Source organism: Dermochelys coriacea, chromosome 2 (genome assembly GCF_009764565.3).
Source record: "Dermochelys coriacea isolate rDerCor1 chromosome 2, rDerCor1.pri.v4, whole genome shotgun sequence".
Taxonomy (NCBI): domain Eukaryota; kingdom Metazoa; phylum Chordata; order Testudines; family Dermochelyidae; genus Dermochelys; species Dermochelys coriacea.
Window position 1 is genome coordinate 153713992 of NC_050069.1, and position 20594 is coordinate 153734585.

At 39.6% G+C, this 20594-nt stretch overlaps 1 protein-coding gene across 3 annotated transcripts in view; it reads left to right on the plus strand.

Annotated features, from left to right (window-relative positions):
- GABBR2 (gamma-aminobutyric acid type B receptor subunit 2) overlaps positions 1–20594 on the plus strand; it is an 868870-nt gene that overhangs the window by 778893 nt on the left and 69383 nt on the right. For all 3 annotated transcript variants that reach the window (XM_038393151.2, XM_038393150.2, XM_043508506.1), the window contains exon 14: positions 7275–7385. In XM_038393151.2, the coding sequence (XP_038249079.1) occupies positions 7275–7385 (111 nt within the window). The remainder of the gene's footprint in view (positions 1–7274; positions 7386–20594) is intronic.

Sequence of the window (20594 nt, forward strand, 5' to 3'; positions counted from 1 at the left end):
GTGGCTCTCAAAAATCAGTTTATTTAAAACACACACAAATCAGCCCCCACTGGATAAAATGATAAATTATGAATTCATGCCATTTGCAAGTAAAAATATGAGAGCAGTCACAATAGACAAGCCTATGAATAGATCTAAGAGTATTTTCTCATCTCTAAATCCCAGTAAACTACAGTATGTATGATTACTATTTTATGGAATTATTTGTATAGAGACAGATGGAGAACAAGAAAGCAGATTTATTTCAAAGATAATAAAGTGTGAACATCTCTGAGGCTGAAACACCAATGCTCTTTTTATTGTGGTAGAAGAAATTTCAGTGGTTATCTATGATGTGGCATTTTTTTCTTTCATTTTTTCCCCCTTTAATCAAAACCCCCATTTGTTTTATCCCATCTGTCTTTGTAGCAAGTTCTATGATATTAAATAGCTACATTAGGCTACCTGAAACCCATGAAAGATGCAGGTGCCTTTTTTAATTTAGTAATGTTGTTGTGATGAGCCAGTACACTTTTCTACATCTTACAAGAATTCATAAAATTAAAAATAAAATTATATAGTTATAAAATGTGGCATTAATATCAATTTAGCTATATATGCTGACATTCTAACAAACATCATTGCATGGTGGTCTCAGCTAGCTGAGCATGACAGTATTATGTCATACATGTGTGCCAGAATCTAAAGATGATACTTCTAGCAATGAGGATTTGGAAACTGTGAAGTGTATGGGAGTTCCATTGAATGGTCAGTTTCCCAAAGAGTTTAATTTTTTAAGGCTCCATTGAAACAAGATAACTTGGAAGCCAAAAGTTCATTTCTTGGCACACTGAATTTCAGTATAACAGAAGGAAAAAAAGTCATCCAGGAAAATTAACTATGGAAAAGTGAATGCTGCCCTCCAGCCCACTGGATAAGGTGGTGGCTCTAAAGTCCAATCATGTCAGGAGTGAGCATTGGCTCCCTGGCATGCTCCTACTCCACGGACATCTCTGTGCAGGCTTCATGGAGTGGGAGGAGTTAAGGTTGGGCAAGGAAGCACCACCCCATCTCAGTCTCATGAGGAGATTGGAGTGTATGATAATACTGACTTTGCAGGCATTATGTGATGCTGCTTCATAGACTCAGACTTCAAGGCCAGAAGGAACCATCATGATGCTCTAGTCTGACCTCCTGCCCATTGGAGGCCACAGAACTCACCCACCCATTCCTGTAATAAACACCTAATCTCTGTTTGAGTTACTGAAGTCTTCAAATCATGATTTAAAGCCTTCAAGTTACAGAGAATCCACCATTTACACTAGTTAACACCTTCAAGTGACTTGTGCCCCATGCTGCAGAGGAAGGTGAAAAACCCCCAGAGTCTGAGTGTCCAACACTGCTGTCCATCAGTCCCTTTTGGGAAACATTCGTAAGTTTCCATGTGGAGTTGTTATTGCTGTAGTTAGAAGTAGCAAAGTTAGTGTTAAGCTCTTTTGCCAATTTTTTTGCCCATTGGTCATTTTGGATGTACTTTGGGCTCTGAGTGTTGTGAACCTTTCTAGCCATAGCTAAGAAAAATCCAATGTTCACAATATGCCTCTACTGGATTGGCACAGTGTCCATTACAGACTTTCATATTTGGTGCCTGTCCTGCTTCAGGGAGGGGCCCCACTAAATTTCAAAATCCTGCTGCAAACACTGCAGGCAATAGAGGTCTGGAAGATGTTTATAATGAGCAGTGTTAGGCATCCTAAAGATAGGGGTTGTTGCTGCTCCCCTATTAATAGTAATGCGTACATCCAAGAGGGTTATGATGATTTCACAGGTAAATTGTTTATTGGTGTCGGAAAGCCCTTCTCTATACTCGGCAGTTTTGGCGTAGAGTAAGCATTTTATTGGGGATGATGTGCAATTCTAATGTGAAGTTAACAGAATAAACTGTTTCTGTTGAGCTCCTGAAAGCACTGAAAAAACTGATGCCAGTATAAGAAACCTTATTAGGTTTCAAAGGAAGTAGGAAAACTTCAGCGTAATCACAGACAGGAGGTCTTCAGGCTTTTGCTGATGACATCTGAAGGCCATTTCAATTGCTTTCTATAAAAGGAAACGGCAGAATTTCAGTACATATACAATCCTTGATAGGTTTTAAGCTGTCATCTTCTCTACAGCCAAGCTCTCTGGCAATAGCAAAGTGCACAAATGGTGTTCGATTAGTGAAGTGATGCGTTCCGTTATAATTATGGATTTTTAAAACCTTGTTTGGACATCAGAAAAGACCATATTTTATTTATCTAGCACTTAGCCAAGATCAGTAAATTCATGCAAAATCAATACATTAACCAAAAAACAAATAGAAACAGTGAAGCAGGAATATCATTCCATAGTACTGAAAAATAAAACACAAAAATCCACATACAGCAAAATACTTCCTACCTGTTTAGGAACATGCATGACTCATAATTTATGAGAATTCAACAAAGTGTCATTAAAATAATAAGACTTTATGGATCTGAAGCCTGGTTTAAAAGAGTGCTGTCCAATACCGAAGCTTTCTGAATTTTGGTACTGATATTGGGACTGATCATACAAGGTGCTGAGTATCCTCTACTCCCATTGAAACACCTCACAGGATTGGGCCCTTCTTGTTTTCAGTGGAAGCTTTGCCTATTCTTGAAGTATCAAGCTCAGAATCCCAGAAAAGCCCAAATTTATTTCTGAGCACATAATGTCCATTACAGACTCATCCTAATGTAATTCTGGCACTGTTCCCATTAAGGAAATGATGTATCTACTACTCTGGTAGAATTTTAAAATATTTTAGCACTTTCTTTATATACCATTGTTTTTTTGCCTTTTTTTCCCTCTTTTGAGCACTGAGCTCATGCATTCTCTCTAGCCCTAATAGAACAGAACTTGCATTTCAAATACATTTGAATTAGGGCTGTCAAGCAATTTTAAAAAAAAATCGTAATAAATCATGCAATTGAAAAAATCGTGATCACTCAATCATACTGTTAAACAATAGAATATCATTTAAATATTTTTGGATGTTTTCTACATTTTCAAATATTTTCAAATATAACAAGTGTACAGTGCTCACTATTTTTGATTAAAGTATTTGCACTGTAAAAAAACAAAGTATTTTTCAATTCACCTCATACAAGTACTGTAGTGCATTCTCTTTATCATGAAAGTTCAACTTACAAATGTAGAATTATCTACAAAAACACTGCATTCAGAAATAAAACAATCTAACATTTTAGAGCTTGCAAGTCTACTCAGTCCTACTTCTTAGTCAGCCAATTGCTAAGACAAACAAGTTTGCAGGAGATAATGCTGTCCACTTCTTGTTTACAATGTTACCTGGAAGTGAGAACCGGTGTTCACACAGTGCTGCTGTAGCCGGGGTTGCAAGATATTTACATACCAGATGTGCTAAAGATTCATGTCCCTTCGTACTTGGGGGAGGTTTAGATTGGATATTAGGAAAAACTTTTTCACTAAGAGGGTGGTGAAACACTGGAATGCGTTACCTAGGGAGGTGGTAGAATCTCCTTCCTTAGAGGTTTTTAAGGTCAGGCTTGACAAAGCCCTGGCTGGGATGATTTAACTGGGACTTAGTCCTGCTTTGAGCAGGGGGTTGGACTAGATGACCTTCTGGGGTCCCTTCCAACCCTGATATTCTATGATTCTATGATACTTCAACCATCATTCCAGGGGACATGCATCTATGCTGATGACAGGTTCTGCTCAATAACAATCAAAAGCAGTGAGGACTGACACATGTTCATGTTCATCATCTGAGTCAGATGCCACCAGCAGAAGGTTGATTTTCTTTTTAGATGGTTCAGGTGCAATAGTTTCCACATCGGAGTGTTGCTCTTTTAAGACTTCTGAAAGCATGCTCCATGCCTCATCCCTCTCAGATTTTGGAAGGCACTTCCGATACTTAAACCTTGGGTCGAGTGCTGTAGCTATCTTTAGAAATCTCACATTGGTACCTTCTTCGCGTTTTCAGAAATCTGCAGTGAAAGTGTTCTTAAAATGAACAACATGTGCTGGGTCATCATCAAAGACTGCTATAACATGAAATATATGGCAGAATGCAGGTAAAACAGAACAGGGCACATATAATTCTCACCTAAGGATTTCAGTCACAAATTTAATTTACGCATTATTTTTTTTAATGAGCGTCATCAGCATGGAAGCACGTCCTCTGGAATGATGGCCAAAGCATGAATGGCCATATGATTCTTTAGCATATCTGGCACATAAATACCTTGCAATACAGCTACAAAAGTGCCTGTTCTCACTTTCTGGTAACATTGTAAAAAAGAAGGCAGCATTATCTCCTATTAATGAAAACAAACTTGTTTGTCTTAGCGATTGGCTGAACAAGAAGTAGGACTGCGTGGAGTTGTGCGTGGCTCTGAAGTTATTAATTTTTGGTTTTTTGAGTGCAGTTATGTAAATCTACTTTTGTAAATTGTACTTGTATGAGGTGAATTGAAAGATACCATTTCTTTTGTTCATTTTTACAGTGCAAATATGTGTAATAAAAATATACACTTAGATTTCAGTTACAACACAATAAAATATATATGAAAATGTAGAAAAACATCCAAAATCAATAAATTTCAATTGCTATTCTATTGTTTAACTGCAGTTAATTAAAATCAATATTAATACATTATAAATATATAAAAAATGAAATTACAATTAATGGCAATTAATCATTACTTTTTAATCACAGGTTTTTTTAGTTAATCACATGAGTTAACTGCAATTAATCGACAGCCTTAATTTGAACATAACTACAGTCTTTTAGGAGAGAAATATCTCAGTGAAATGCTCACTCTGTTTTTCACTGCCTATAGCTGCGTAGTATGGCAGGCCTTCAGTGACTCTTTGTGCATACATGTCAAAATATTGGACAGCACCTTGACCCTGTAAACCATTATGTGCTCAGCAAACCGCACAAGGCTGAGCTTCTGTGCAGGCGCAAGTATGGTGAAGCATCAGGTGTTCACTGAGTGCAGGTCCCAAACCCATTCCACGAATGTGAGATTGAAAAGGAGAACGGGTGTGGGCAGAGGATGGACATAGCTGAAAAGACATAATCAAAGATCCTGAGTGGGTGTAAACTGGTGTAGCTCCCCACTGCTGAAAATTAAGCATTTTTGGGAATACGGTAAATCTGGAATGGAACTGAAATAATTATCTCAACTCAAAAAAGGATGCAATTAATGGCACGCCAGAACTAAAAGATGTAGGGGAGATCAGTCCTGTATTTAAAAAAAAAAAATTCTTTGGCCTTGTAATGAGCTAAGACAAGGTTTAGAAACTTAGAGGAAAATGTATCTTTAGGACAGTCCTGTTCATGTGAAAATGTTGACACTACTGAATTTAAGATAGCAACTCTCACCTGAATTTTTCCATTTCAATCATAAATGATAGAAAATCCAGAAAGTTTTATCCTCAGTTTAGAATGTCAAATTACATAAAGATTTTGGCATTATGAAACAACTTCTCCCTGATCAGGGAGAAGGAGACATTTTTAATGATCCCAAACACACATTAGTAGCATTTTAATATCTTTTTCTGCCACCTGGCAGCCTTACTCTGAGAGGTGATAAGCGCCCTGTAGCTCATTTTGATAGTAATGGGAGTTGCAGGTGCACAGAGGCTGTCAGAGTGGGGCCATACACTACTTATGAAAAGGTAGAATCCTTCTCTGGGTCCTCTCTTATTTGAGAGATTTTTTAGGATTTAGATTATCCTGTTCAGGGTTACTACTGGGACGGGGTGTACGTAACTGTCATTCTGTTGCCAAGGGTGCAAGGAAATAACTATGGATTGTGAGAAACTTGCCCCACAATCCTCTTTCCTTTTCTGTCTTATTTTTTATTCTTTGTTGCTATCTGAGGTCAGTGGTAGCCAGACAATCATGCTTTACATATGGAAGGGCTGATGAGGGAAATGGAGTAGGGGCTTGATTCTGCACTCATTGAAATCTATGGCAAAATTACCAGTGACACTAATGGAGCAAGACTGAACCGTAGAATAATGATCAGTTTTTGTCTGAAATCCTTCTATGAAAGTCACTTCTATATTTGAGTAAAAGAAAATCTGATTTTTTCCCTAGCTCGGATAAATCCATATTCTTCTGCCTCAAAGATTTTATACATATAGCCAGCTGCAAAAGGAACTGGCTGTAGTGACTTCCACTGGTACTGCACATGTGCATAAAGTGAAGCACGTGCATAAAGTGAAGCTGAAGATCTGGACCATCATTTTAAATTGGAAATAGTGAGTTGCTTTGAACATTTGTGCCCCTATTTCAGGTTCTTCTCAAAAGGAAAACAAGATAAGAGTTCACAACTTTGGATAGAGTGGTACAATAGAACATTCCTATCAAAGTAACACAGCAAAACTGTTAGAATCACTAGTCTAATTTGCAAAAGAACAAGTATTATGTCCAGGTACAAATGGCAGGCATTGCTTCACTAGCCTCTTTTCTCAAGGTGAGTGGAAGCTACAAGGGTTTCTAGCAGCATTAATTTGTACAGAGAGTTTCACTTGGTCTCAAGGGGAGCTTGCTGCAGAAATTTTGGGATGAGTTATATTCTATACTGAGCTTTTGCTGCAGTTTCTATAGTGCAATAACATAATCCAAGAACTTGGTTTTGTCTCGGGGCAATAAAGCAAAACAAAGAAAAGTCTAGAACATACCACAATGTGTCTCATTGCATACTCTGCCCTTGATCAATGACACAAAACGTAGGGTGAAGTGAAGAGTGATTTTAACTATATATATGTTCATGGCTGCATGTTTGAGCTATATCCATTAGCCTTTTTTACTATTTTTACCAAATTAGATGTCCAAATTAAAGATACAAGTTGTTTTCTTTCCCTTCAGTTACAGAATGCCTTCCTGCATATTTTTTCATGGTAGTTATGTATTTGTTTAAACTATAACAGATTAATGTGATTGACAGTATTAAAGAAAGGGCATTATTGAGCATATGACAAACCTTCCTTCTAGCTTTCTATTTTGCTGTAGCAGGGTAAGCATGAATCCACCTGTCTCCTTCCATTCCCTAATTACTATTCTTTACTAAGCTCCTTTGCAGCCTTATGGAATCACACCATCAAAAGTCTTACTAAAGTTGGCTTTTCTTTTATACACAAATACATGTATCCCCAACCTACTGAGAACAGAACGAAATGGCTTCTGAGGCATAAGTACATGTCAAATATTTTACTCTTTACTTTTTTTCTTCCCTTTGTAGCTGGACCCTGCAGGCAGAGATATTTCCATTCGTCCAATTTTAGAGCACTGTGAAAACACTCACATGACCATTTGGCTTGGCATTGTCTATGCCTACAAAGGGCTGCTCATGGTAAGTATTGCATGGTTTACATAGCAGTGCTGTCTAGTTGCTACTCTTTGGTTAAAAACTGCTTTCCTAATGGATAAATGTAAGTTAAAAAATCCTTGAATAAATCTTTTTAAAGCAGATGTGATAGTATGTTAAGTAACAAGGGCATTAAATACAACATTAAAGCTTACCCTAATAGATATAATGCAAACTAAAGAATTTGGCAAACAAAGAATGCGAATATGAGTGAGAAAATCTGAATTGTCTTTAAATCCCTTGTGGAACTCAGGCTAAGGAACTGTTTAATTGCAGTGAAGACATTCAGGCTCAGGGTGGAGCTCGGGCTCTAGTACCCGGTCAGATGAGAGGGTCTCAGAGCTCCGCTGCAACCAGAGCTGGAACCTCTACACCACAATTAAAAGTCTGACAGCCTGAGCCCTGTGAGCCTGTGTCAGCTGGCATGGGCCAGCCACGGGTGTCTAACTGCAGTGTAGACATACCCTTAGGGGCCTCAATCCAATTGAAAGTCACTCCTAAATCACTTAGGCACGTCTTGAAAATTCTACCAATACTGTTTTGGTTCTTTCTGAATTTCATAATGCTAATGACTAATTCTATGTGACTGGTAAACTTTCTATTAAACCAAACCTACCTAAGGTCTAGCTAACGGGGAAAGCAAATTACTTCTGAAAAATTAGAAACGATTTTAGGAGACACACACTGTATTTTTTCAGTCAATAAATATGGGGCACATTCTGCCTTCAGATACATGCAGACAATTCCCATTTAAAATCAGTGCATACCTGTAACTAGAAAGAGCACTAAGTTCATGTCTTTAGTACCCAATTGCTGACGTCATTAAATTTATCATAATACATATATTCTGTACAATGTAAAGGCTGCATGATGGTTGATACATATAGTGTTGTAGTCATGTTAGTCCCAGGATATTTGAGAGTTAGGTGAGTGAGGTAACATTTTATTGGATCAACTTCTGTTGGTGAGAGAGACAAGTGTAAGCTTGAAAAGCTTGTCACTCTCGCGAACAGAACTTGGCCCAGTAAAAGATATTACTTCACCCACCTTGATGGTTGGTATGTCATTTGTCTTAATGAATGATGGGTTTCTTTGATTTTTTTGTAATCATTTTCAGTTATATCTACTAAAAAGAAAAGGAGTACTTGTGGCACCTTAGAGACTAACAAATTTATTAGAGCATAAGCTTTCGTGAGCTACAGCTCACTAAAGCTTATGCTCTAATAAATTTGTTAGTCTCTAAGGTGCCACAAGTACTCCTTTTCTTTTTGTGAATACAGACTAACATGGCTGCTACTCTGAAACCAGTTATCTACTGTGTCTTCCCAATTTGTCACTGCTAGCAGGAAACTCTCATTCTTGAATTGTAACCAGATTTTACACTTTTTGCATGTTTAGTTTTGTAATACAGTTTCATAGTGTATTAGGTCAAAAGGAGCATAACTGGCATGCAAGGACAGCATTGGCCAAACCTCAAGTGCCAACATCAGCTTCTGAAATTGTAAAATGTTCACTCTGCATTTTCATAGGCATTGGTGTTTGCTACATTTTTCTCTGTAATTCTGCTCATAAGAGTTAATATGTCAAAAGTTTTTTGTCTGATTCATCTATAATGCAATAAGAGCTGGTCAGAATTGTTCAGAATTTTAATTTAATTTTTGAAGTGCTCAAAGTTAACTGATTTTTCTTTTAAAAAAATTGCAGAAATAATTATTCAAGAATATTTCCAATACAATTTTCTATGATTTTTATTTAAAAAAATTCCAAGAAAATTTTCACATGGTACTTTAACAAAACTTGTTGCTTTTTTTTTTAATTAAATTTCATTTTGGATAAAACAACCATTTTTCAACTAAACATTTTCTTTGAAACATTTTGGTCATCAGTGTAACATGTATGATAACATGAAAGTATTTATTTTTTGTGCTCTAGATTCTAATGGTATCTTTCTAAGGAAGATACTCTTACATATTTGAGTTCAGCTAAATAGTAGGTGCTGCTTTGATCATTGCTCCTTTGTCCCAATATAGGTTTTTGCATAGCCAGATGAGAGATTCATTACTATTTAAATAAAAATAATGTAAGAATCATAAAATATCAGGGTTGGAAGGGACCTCAGGAGGTCATCTAGTCCAACCCCCTGCTCAAAGCAGGACCAATCCCCAACTAAATCATCCCAGCCAGGGCTTTGTCAAGCCTGACCTTAAAAACATCTAAGGAAGGAGATTCCACCACCTCCCCAAGTAACCCATTCCAGTGTTTCACCACCCTACTAGTGAAAAAGTTTTTTCCTAATATCCAGTGATGAGCTGCCAAAAACTTAACAATGGGTTCCCTACTCAACCCATGAGGGGGTCGTTGCCCAACCCCCCCCCCACGTTCCTTGATGCCCCCCCCAGGACCCCTGTCCCATCCACCCCCGTCCTCTAACTATCCCCAGAACTGGGCAGGAGGATCGTGTGGGCCACTGTAGTGGGTGCGCACCCCACCCCTAAGAGCCAGAGCGACCTGCTGGGGGGCAAGGTGGGGAGTCCCAGTGGTCCTTACCTGGGGCAGCTCCCAGGAAGCATCCGGTAGGTCCCTCTGGCTCCTAGGGGCGGGGGAGCGTAGCTGGGGGGGAGCTGCCTAAGGCGCCACTTTTGTCCAGTTAAATTTAGAAGCCCTTTTAGAACTGGTTGTTCCTCGTGGGGACAAATTTAACAACCGGTTCTAGTGAACCAGTGCGAACTGGCTCCAGCTCACCACTGCCAATATCCAACCTAAACTTCCCCCACTGCAACTTGAGACCATTACTCCTCGTTCTGTCATCTGCTACCACTGAGAACAGTCTAGCTCCATCCTCTTTGGAACCCCTTTCAGGTAGTTGAAAGTAGCTATCAAATCCCCCCTCATTCTTCTCTTCCACAGACTAAACAATCCCAGTTCCCTCAGCCTCTCCTCATAAGTCATGTGTTCCAGTCCCCTAATCATTTTTGTTGCCCTCCGCTGGATGTTTTCCAGTTTTTCCACATCCTTTTTGTAGTGTGGGGCCCAAAACTGGACACACTACTCCAGATGAGGCCTCACCAATGTCAAATAGAGGGGAACGATCACTGGCAATGCCCGATCTGCTGGCAATGCCCCTACTTATACATCCCAAAATGCCATTGGCCTTCTTGGCAACAAGAAGCATAAGCGTAAACTAAGAATTACAGATTAGTATGAACTTGATGATTTGGTTATTGAGAATGTTGCTAAATCTTTTCTTGTCTATCAAACGCTACCTGGGATGCTGAGCAAAATTCCATACATGTTACATGTGGACGACTGAACACCACTAATACATTCATCCACAAACAACTTGTGGGATAGACAATTAAAGCAACTAACGCTAAATTGCCAATCTGCTTTTGTACTTAATTACAAACACATACAACTTCAACAGTAGCATATGATTTAAATATATGTTCTGGGTTGTTGCAGATAAATCATTATGCAAATACCATTTAGGTCTCCACAGATTTAGGCCCCAGTCCAGCAAAGATTTACACAGATGGTTAGCTTTACACAGTGTGAAGAGTCCCATGCACGTCAAAGGGACTAGTCACTCTGTGTAAAGAGAAGTATGTGTGTTAATTGTTCCAGGAGCAAGGCCTTAGGGTATGTCTACGCTGCAGCTGGAGGTGTAATTTCCCTCTTGGATGGATGTACACATGCCAGCTTTGATCGAGCTAGCGCGCTAACAGTAGCAGCGTAGCTGTGACAATGTGGGTGGCAGCACAGGCAATCCAAACATGTACAACCTAGTCTGAGACCCCACTAAGTACTCGGATGGCTAGCTAAAGCCACATCTGGACTGCTATAGCTGCACTGCTATTTGTAGCCCACTAGCTTGAGCAGAACTAACCCATGTAAACCTACCCAACCTGGAAATTGCACTTCCACTTACAGTAAAGACGTACTTTGAGATAGCATCAAGCCTGATGAATGTTGTGTAACCTTCTGTGCTTACTGTCATAATTTGTAGTAGTAAAAGCAAACTAGAGCATATGTATCATTAGCTACTCATTATTATGGTCAGTTAGACACTCTGGGTCAGGTGCATGTTGTCCCTCATTTACTGGCAGCCATATTGCATGGCTTTCAAAAGGATATGTGACTAATTTTTTTGAAGTTTGCATAGGCTGTTCTGCTTTAATAATTACAGTTACTTCGGGTATACTGTGTTCCATAGCCATTAGCCACACCTTTTACTATTTTAATGCCTTAGCATCACACAAATCTGCTATTGAAAAAGGAAGATGCTCTTACTAATCAGGCTACTTTTGTCATCATTGCGCCTTTGTCCTATTGTAGGAGTGGGGTTTTTTTTGGTTTTTTTTGCATAGCCAGATATTTGAGCACCTTAGGCAATTACAGAAATATTAAATTGCTGTAAGTGAGATGAAAAAGTATGCAAGATGGATACTTTTCCAGTAGGTACAGAAAATAGAAGCTAATTATATCATTGTGAAAAATATTGGAAGGTTTGAGATATAAAACTCAACAATCTATAACAAAACAAACATTCATTTCAGTTATTTCACTAAGGGATAGATACACAAAAGGAATTTAGGGACCTAACTGCCATTTTAGGTGCACAAGTCCAATATTTATATTCACAAAACTTCTACTCAGCTGCCACCTAACTCTGTAGTCTAAAGTCCATACTACCTACATTTCTGCTCTCAAAGTCCCTTAAGTGGTTTTATTTCTGCTACTGGACATGCACAGAGTCACAAGTCCTGATACCCTGCTCCTAACTCATGTCTAAGCCTCAGCCTGTTTCGCAAGCTAGATGTTCTCCCACCTATCTCACCAGGTCCTATATAAAACACAGTATGAGGAGGAGGTGGTGCCTAAGCCCCTCCCTTCTCCTCAGCATTTCCTACTGGCTAGCTTAGAAGGCTCCCCACTCATCTCGATGGCTTTTGCAAATCCCATTCTTAGGCACCCGACTCAGCCCACCATTGTACACGGAGCCTGGTCTGTGCATTCCACTAGGCAAAAGGGCACCTAAACATTAGGTATTGCAACACTGAGTCCGAGTCCCCATTGTGGATCTAGCTTTAAGCAGCTGACATGATTATGTACCCATCAATAAAATATTGGGGTTGGGGGCACTATATGATGTGGCTTATTCATTTACTTGGGCAAAAATTATTTAAAGTGTCTCTGGTGTCTCAATTGAGAATACAAAAACTGAGATTCCCAAATTCAGAAGTCACACCTGAAAATGTAATGGACACACATCTATCAGCATCTACCATCCCTTGCTACATGTAAAGTGAACCATATCAACATCACCAGAAATCCAAGGCTAGATGTGGAAGTGAAGGTTACCTGGCAAACACAGAAAGGCACAACATCAGGAATTAGTCTACTCAATTTCTGTGGTTGAGACATTTACAAAGGGATGGCAGAACACCATACTCAAGAGCATTCTTAGAGAGCAGTGAGGTAAATAAGCAGCATGGCAAACAAATTTGGTCACATAGAAAATTAGTCTGGGGCAGTATTTAACAAATACAAAATCCATGTTAGCAATACAGAAATAGTGCAGTACAGAAACATTGCAGTGAATAATGAGTGGACACAAAACAGGCATAAATCTATGTGGAGCCATGTTTCAGAAACTTTATAAGCACAATATATTGCATGCACAACCATCTCTGAAAAATCATACCAGCATAGGCTTGAAGAATTAGGCCCATAAGAGTTAGCCAGCTAAATACTGGTGAGGAGCTGTATCTTGGTACCTAGAATTCAGGCAAAGCTGTCCCACATTATCCCCATGTTACACATGGGGAAACTGAAAAACATTGGTGAAATTACTTGGCCATGGTCATCCAGAAGGACAATGTCAGAGCCAGGAATAGATCTCAGTTTTTGTAAGTCCCAGTCTGGTGTTCTATTATGGTCATCTAGTCTGACCCATTGCATAGCTGGCCACAAAATTTGACCTTGTAATTCCTGCATGAAGTCCAATAACTTGTGGTTATATGAAGACATCTAACCTTGATTTAAAGATTTCGAGTAATGGAGAATATACCACATCACTTAAAGTCCCAGTAATTGATTACCCTCGCTGTTAAAAATTTGCCTCTTATTTCCAGTTTGAACTTGTCTCTATTTGACTGCCACCCATAGGATCTTGTTTGGTATAGGTATATAGATATATATAATATCATCCTATAAAGTACAGCACAGCACACTGTCTTCTCTCCTAGATGTACCATTTTGATTTGGCCATATTAAAGCACTGTTTTTAATCATACCCACATTCCTATGTGACCCAGATCACTCTGTAATAGTTACCTGTCTTCTTCATTACAACTCCATCAATCTTTGTGTCATCTGCTAACTTTACAAGCAATAATGTTGTTGTTTCTTTGAGATCATTGATACAAATATTAAATAGCATTGAGTCAAAAACTGATCCCTTTGTGCCCTCCCACACACAAACACCCCTTTTCCTGATTGTTCTCCATTAGCAATTACATTTTTTGAGATCTGTCAACTAGATTGTAATCTATTTCATGTGTGTCATAAGGGGTGTGGTGGGCCAGGTGCCCAAGTGATTAACACACCTGTCCTCCAGCCATTTATCTCTGTTGGGTGTGGTGCATGGTTCCTTCCTCTAGGCTAGAAGTGTCTTGGTCTCATCCTGCATCTGGGCCTTTACCCTTAAATGGGGCTCGGGAGGGGGACCTGGGCCCTCCTTCATCAGGTCCTAGCCCAGGGCCCTGTGAGAAATAACAGGTTCCTTCTTGCAGGGTGTCTAAATCTGTCACACTGCGCTACTTTCTGTCTATGTGCTTCTTCAGTTTGGGGAGTGGCTACTACAGTCCAAACAGTCAATAGCCTAATTTAAAAAAAAGTCCAAATGAGCAGAGTCCTACCAGACTTGCTTGTTCTCCTAGGGGGTGGCGGTTGGAGAAGGCACTGCCTATGGGCTTTACCCGCTCACTGGTCTGTCTCGGGCTCTGCCTTCTGCATGGATTCCCAGAGAAGAATTGTCCCTCCTGCAGCCTGTCCACCATATTTTGCCTGGGCTTCTGAGCTCCTTTTTAAACTGCTCCTCCAGCCACCACATACTTGGCAGGCCCGGAGGGGCAGGGCTACCTAGACCCAGTATTGCTCTTTAAACCCTTCAGGCCTAGCGTGGGGTTTGTCTATCCCGTCACAATGTGCTCTACTGATTTTTTTTGTATCTCGGCATCATGCAGTACTAAGTTAAATGCCTTACAGAAATCCAAGTATTATACAAATGCAATTTCATTTTATTGATCAAACTTGCAATGTGTGTTTGGATGACAAAACCTATTTCCCATAAAACCATGCTGATTTGCATTAATTACATGCCCACCTTTTGGGGTTTGTTTTTTTTTTGACTGATTCCCATATCACTCATTCCATTCTCTTGCCCATGAAAAGTAGCAGGCTAACAGAGGTATAATTACTCAGAACATCCCACTTACCTTTTTTCAATAATAGAACTACATAAGCATTTTTCTACATAAGCATTTGGATCTTCCCCACTATTTCAATATGTATTAACAGCTAACATCAGCAGTCAGGAGAACTCATGAGTCAACTCTTTTGGGCACAAGTTATCTGGACTTGTTGATTTTAGTAGATATTTTTAATATGCTCCTTAATCACTGTTGGAGTAGAAAATATTTCATTTTTAATGTAAAATGTGACTTTCACCTGGCTTCTTTCCAAAGAAATATTTGTTTAATGTTTTGACCTGTTACAGCAGGGTGGGGAACCTTTTTTCTATTAGGGCCACTGACCCAAAAAAAAAAAATCAGTTGTGGGCCCCACGTGGCCCCACATAGCCCCACAGGGGTAGGGAGGCACAGAGGCTCAGGGCTTCCTCCCACAGCAGGGTGAGCTGGCGCTCGTGGCTCCAGCCCCGTGGGGGGTCTGGAGGTTCGGGGCTTCCCCTAGGCTCCAGAGTGGGGCCAGAAATTAGGGGTTCAGGATGCAGGCTGGGACCAGGAGTTGGGGTGGGGGTCAGGGTCTGGGAGGGAGTTAGGGTGCAGGAGGGCATTCTGACCTGGGGCAGGGGGTTTGGGATGCAGGCTCCAGCCGGGTGACGCTTACCTCAGGTGGCTCCTGGTCAGTGGCACAGTGGGACTAAGGCAGGTTCTCCACCTGCTGGCATCCGCACTGCTCCAAGAAGCAGTCGCCATGTCCGGCCCCCAGGCAGAGGGGCCAGGGGGCTCTGTGAGGTTCATGTTGCTTGTGCCCACAGGTTCTCGGCCAATGGGAGCTGCAGAGCTGGCACTGGGGGTGGGAGCAGAGCACGGAGTTTCCCTAATTGCCCCTGCCCCTAGGGGCTGCAGGGATATGCTGGTCACTTCTGGGGGTTGTGCGGAACCAACCAGACTTCTGGCAACACGTTGAGCCAGTGCTTGCGGCTCCAGCACCATGGGCCAGATGAAATGAAGCAGCGGGCCAGATCTGGCCTGCGATCCATAGGTTCCCCACCCCTGTGTTACATCATTACTGCCAAATGCACCATTTCCATTTGGTAATGTCCCATTGCTAGGATTCCTTCTGTTCCTGATATATTTTTCAAGATTCTTTTGTATTGTCCTTAACACTGCTGTCCATGAAATTTTTACAGATATCCTTAGCTTCCCCCTTTTTTATATTTGTCATATATTGTCTTTATTTCATTTATTTATAGTTGTTTAAAATTCTGTCTGAACTAGGACAACTTTTTAACCAATGTAGCCATATTATGTGATGGTACGATTTGGAGCAGTTAATAAAGTGTTCTCAAGCAACTTTCAATTATTGTTCACAAACACACCTCCACTAGGACTCCTTTTTCTGCTTTAGTAGTTAGTAAATTGATCCAGAAGAATTGCAGATCCTGTGCTTCTAAGCTGTGAATAACTAACAGAATCTTCAATGTAGAGTGCCACCCCAACTTCCCATTCCATCCACTCTGCCCTTCTTAAATAGTGTGCATCCAATGATTTTAACATTCCAATGACATGAATCCTCCCACAGGTGTCAGTAAAACCAACTAGGTCAAACTTCTTCTCATGAATGATCATTTCCAGTTTCTTGTGTTTTATTACTCAATGTACAGGCAACTAAAAAAATTCATCTCTTGACACCTTGATGTATTACATTCATGAGTGTGAATTAAATGCCTGAGCACTTATGCAGTATGTTTACCCCCTTAACAACCACGCTTTTTGTTGCTAGGTTAACACCCATGTGATTAGTCTAGATAACCTGCCACGCAGAAGACAGATACAGAGATAAGGGCCATCCAGACCACACAGCTTCCTCTCACCATAGAAGATGGCCTAATGTTCCACAAAGCCAATCACTCTCTTCATGTCACTTGCTTCTAAAATATTGTGTTGCCTTGCTCCTGAGACAGGAAAATATCTGAAAAGACCAGCTGGACTGGTGCCAATCTGTGTCATCAGTAGTGCAGTTTTGCCTGATGCCATCAGAATCCCATGCAGTTTTGCAGTCCCATCTTGTCTTAGGTCCAGGAAGACAGCATGGCATCCTCCTGTCCTTATTTCCATTGCAGAATATTCTCAACATGGAGTCTTAGTGAAAATAGTTTGCTATCTTTGGACAGTTGGAGAGTTCTTGTGCATACCTTACATCCTTGATAGTTGGGCTGAGGAACCATCTTCAGGTATGCCCGCCCACCCCTGAAGTTCTCTGTACGATTCCCCCTGTAAAATCTTCCGAAGTATTCTCTTCAGCTGCCATGCTCAATGCCAGCATTGACTGGGTAGAGTTCCTGTTGGTTATCTTCCCTCTGGGGGCTCATAGATTGTCCATATTCTTCTGCTTCAAGCCATGTAAAATTCCTCCTTTTTATTTCCTCTAGTGACAAGCTTCCAATCTTTTCTTTAATTTTTGTGCTTTCTAGTTCCTTTATTGATAGGTCCTTTCTCTGTGGGCTCTGCAATGATGCTGCCCAAATCCGTTTGGCCAAGAACTCTTCAGCATCTCTGATGCTATGCAGACTTGATAGCTCTTACTTCAGGTCCACAAATCTTTTCTTCCACTAAAGGCACCAGCTTGCATTTCATAACAGGAAGTCCCTTCTGTGTTCAGGTAGTTTGGAAACATGACACATCCCCTGCAGGCCATAATAACTGTTCCATCACTGGCCATCATCATTACTGATATAGCAGTGCTCCAAGAGAAAAAATACAGTGTTCAAACTCCCTCCTACCAACTGCCTCCAGAATTCCCCATTAGCATGATCCTGTTTCCCAAGTCAGAGGTTCAATTTGCAGCTGGCTTGTAAACCTAGCCTACATGGTCACCACCTTCATTAACAGGGAGGGCTTAAATACACAAATCAAAGGGCCTAACAGCCAGTCACATAGATCTCACAAAAACCTAGCAAACACTCAGCCTGGATATGCACATATCAACTGTTATGTTCCTCTGCTTACAACCAGATGGTTTTCAAAAGGATATGTGACTGAATTTGTTGAGGATTGCAAATGCTACTCTTCATTACTAATTACACTTACTTCAGGTACGTTGTGCTCAGAGCCATTGGCCAAATATGCACCTTTTATTATTTTGATGTCTTTCCAACAGACAAATCTTTGCTGCTGAAAAAAAGATTCTCTCTGACTAAACAGTCATCAGGTTGCTTTGGTAATCATGTGAAAGTCTTCTGGCCCCCTGTTTCATATTTATGATCTGTTGGTTGGGGGTCAAATATGATGTTTTTTAGTTCTGTGAACCCTGAATTACCCTGTTTGTATCTAGTGTGGGAGTCCTATGCTTCTGGCACTCACTTCAAAGTCTGCAGCTTTATTCTGTCTGTATGCACTAGTGATGCAACCTTTTGCAACATTTGCATAACTGAAGCAATGCTGCTGTAAAAAGAAAAGGAGTACTTGTGGCACCTTAGAGATTAAGAAATTTATTTGAGCATAAGCTTTCGTGAGCTACAGCTCACTTCATCTGATGAAGTGAGCTGTAGCTCACGAAAGCTTATGCTCAAATAAATTTCTTAGTCTCTAAGATGCCCCAAGTCGTCCTCTTCTTTTTGCGAATACAGACTAACACGGCTGCTACTCTGAATGCTGCTGTAAATACTTCAAACCTTTTTATGAAAATCACATCTCATTTTGGGGATGTGTTGTAAGAATCAAACACTAATTAAGAGTCAGGCTTCTAGGTCACCCACCTGATATCCATCCCTGTTCTCAAAGGTTCTGGACCCATGTTGTGTACTAAAATATGACTCAGTATCAGTTTTAAGCATTTACTTAAAACACTAAACATAAAAAATCAAGAAAATGTATCCCCAAAGCTAAGCTATTATTAATAAAATTAAACTAGAGTAAGAATAAAGCAATACAGCTCTCAACTGTATAAAATCAAAGCAAATCAACAAGTTAGTCTCTATATTGGACTGGAATTAAATAAATTAGTTAAATTGTTAAATTAATACAAAAACTAGTCCGCAAAAATTCAAAGAAGATTCTTAGAGGGTGCCTGTCTATTGGTTATAATTTCCACGTAAAGAATTTTATTGAAGTCAATAAAAATTATAATTTACAGTTGGTTAAATATTAGGGCAAGTAAAAAAACTAAATTGTGATTAGTTGTGTGATTAAAAAAATTAATCATGATTAATTGCTCCATTAATCGCACTGTTAAAGAATAGGATACCATTTAAATATTTTTGGATATTTCCTACATGTTCAAATATATTTATTTCAATTATAACACAGAATAAAGTGTACAGTGCTCACTTTATTAATTTTTATTACAAGTATTTGCACTATAAAAAAACAGAAACAGTAGTTTTCAATTCACCTAATACAAGTACTGTAGTGCAATCTCTATCATGAAAGTTAAACTTACAAATGTAGAATTATCTACAAAATAATTTCATTCAAAAATAAAATATAAAATTTTGAGCTTGCAAGTCCACTCAGTCCTACTTCCTGTTATGCCAATCACTCAGACAAACAAGTTTGTTTACATTTGCAGGAGATAATACTGCCAGGTTCTTGATTGCAGTGTCACCTGACAGTACGAACAGGCATTCTCATGGCACTGTTGTAGCTGGAATCGCAAGACGTTTACATGCCAGATGCACTAAAGATTCATATGTTCCTTCATGCTTCAACCACCATTCCAGGGGACGTGTGTCCATGCTGATGACAGTTCTGCTTGATAAGAATCCAAAGTAGTGTGGACCGACATGTTCATTTTTATTATCTGAGTCAGATGCCACAAGGTCGATTTTCTCTTTTGGTGGTTCAGGTTCTGTAGCTTCCGCATTGGAGAGTTGCTCTTTTAAGATGTCTGAAAGCATGCTGCACACGTTCCTCTCAGATTTTGGAAGGCACTTCAGATTCTTAAACCTCGAGTCGAGTGCTGTAGCTGTCTTTAGAAATCTCACATTGGTACCTTCTTTGCACTTTGTGAAATCTGCAGTGAAAGTGTTCTTAAAATGAACAACATGTGCTGGGCCATCATTTGACACTGCTATAACATGAAATATATGGCAGAATGTGGGTAAAACAGAGCAGGGCACATACAATTCTCCCCCAAGGAGTTCAATCACAAATTTAATTTATGCATTTTTTAATGAGCATTATCAGCATGGAAGCGTGTCCTCTGGAATGGTGGCTGAGGTATGAAGGGGCATGCGAATAGTTAGCATATCTGGACCAGCTACAAAAATGCCATGGAAATGCCTGTTTTCACTTTCTGGTGACACTCTAAATAAGAGGAGGGCAGATTATCTCCTGTAAATGTAAACAAACTTGTTTGTCTTCGCGATTAGCTGAACAAGAAGTAGGACTGAGTGGACTTGAAGGCTCTGAAGTTTTATATTTTGGTTTTGAGTGCAGTTATGTAACAAAAAAAAAATCTACATTTGTAAATTGTACTTTCACAACAAAGATATTGCACTACAGGACTTGTATGAAGTGAATTGAAAAGTACTATGTCATTTTTACAGTGCAAATATTTGTAATCAAAAAAATACACTTTAATTTCAATTACAACACAGAATCCAATATATATGAAAATGTAGAAAAATATCTAAAATATTTTAATTGGTATTTTATTAAGTGCAATTAAAACTGATTGATTAATTATGATTAATTTTTAGTCACGATTAATTTTTGAGTTAAGCGC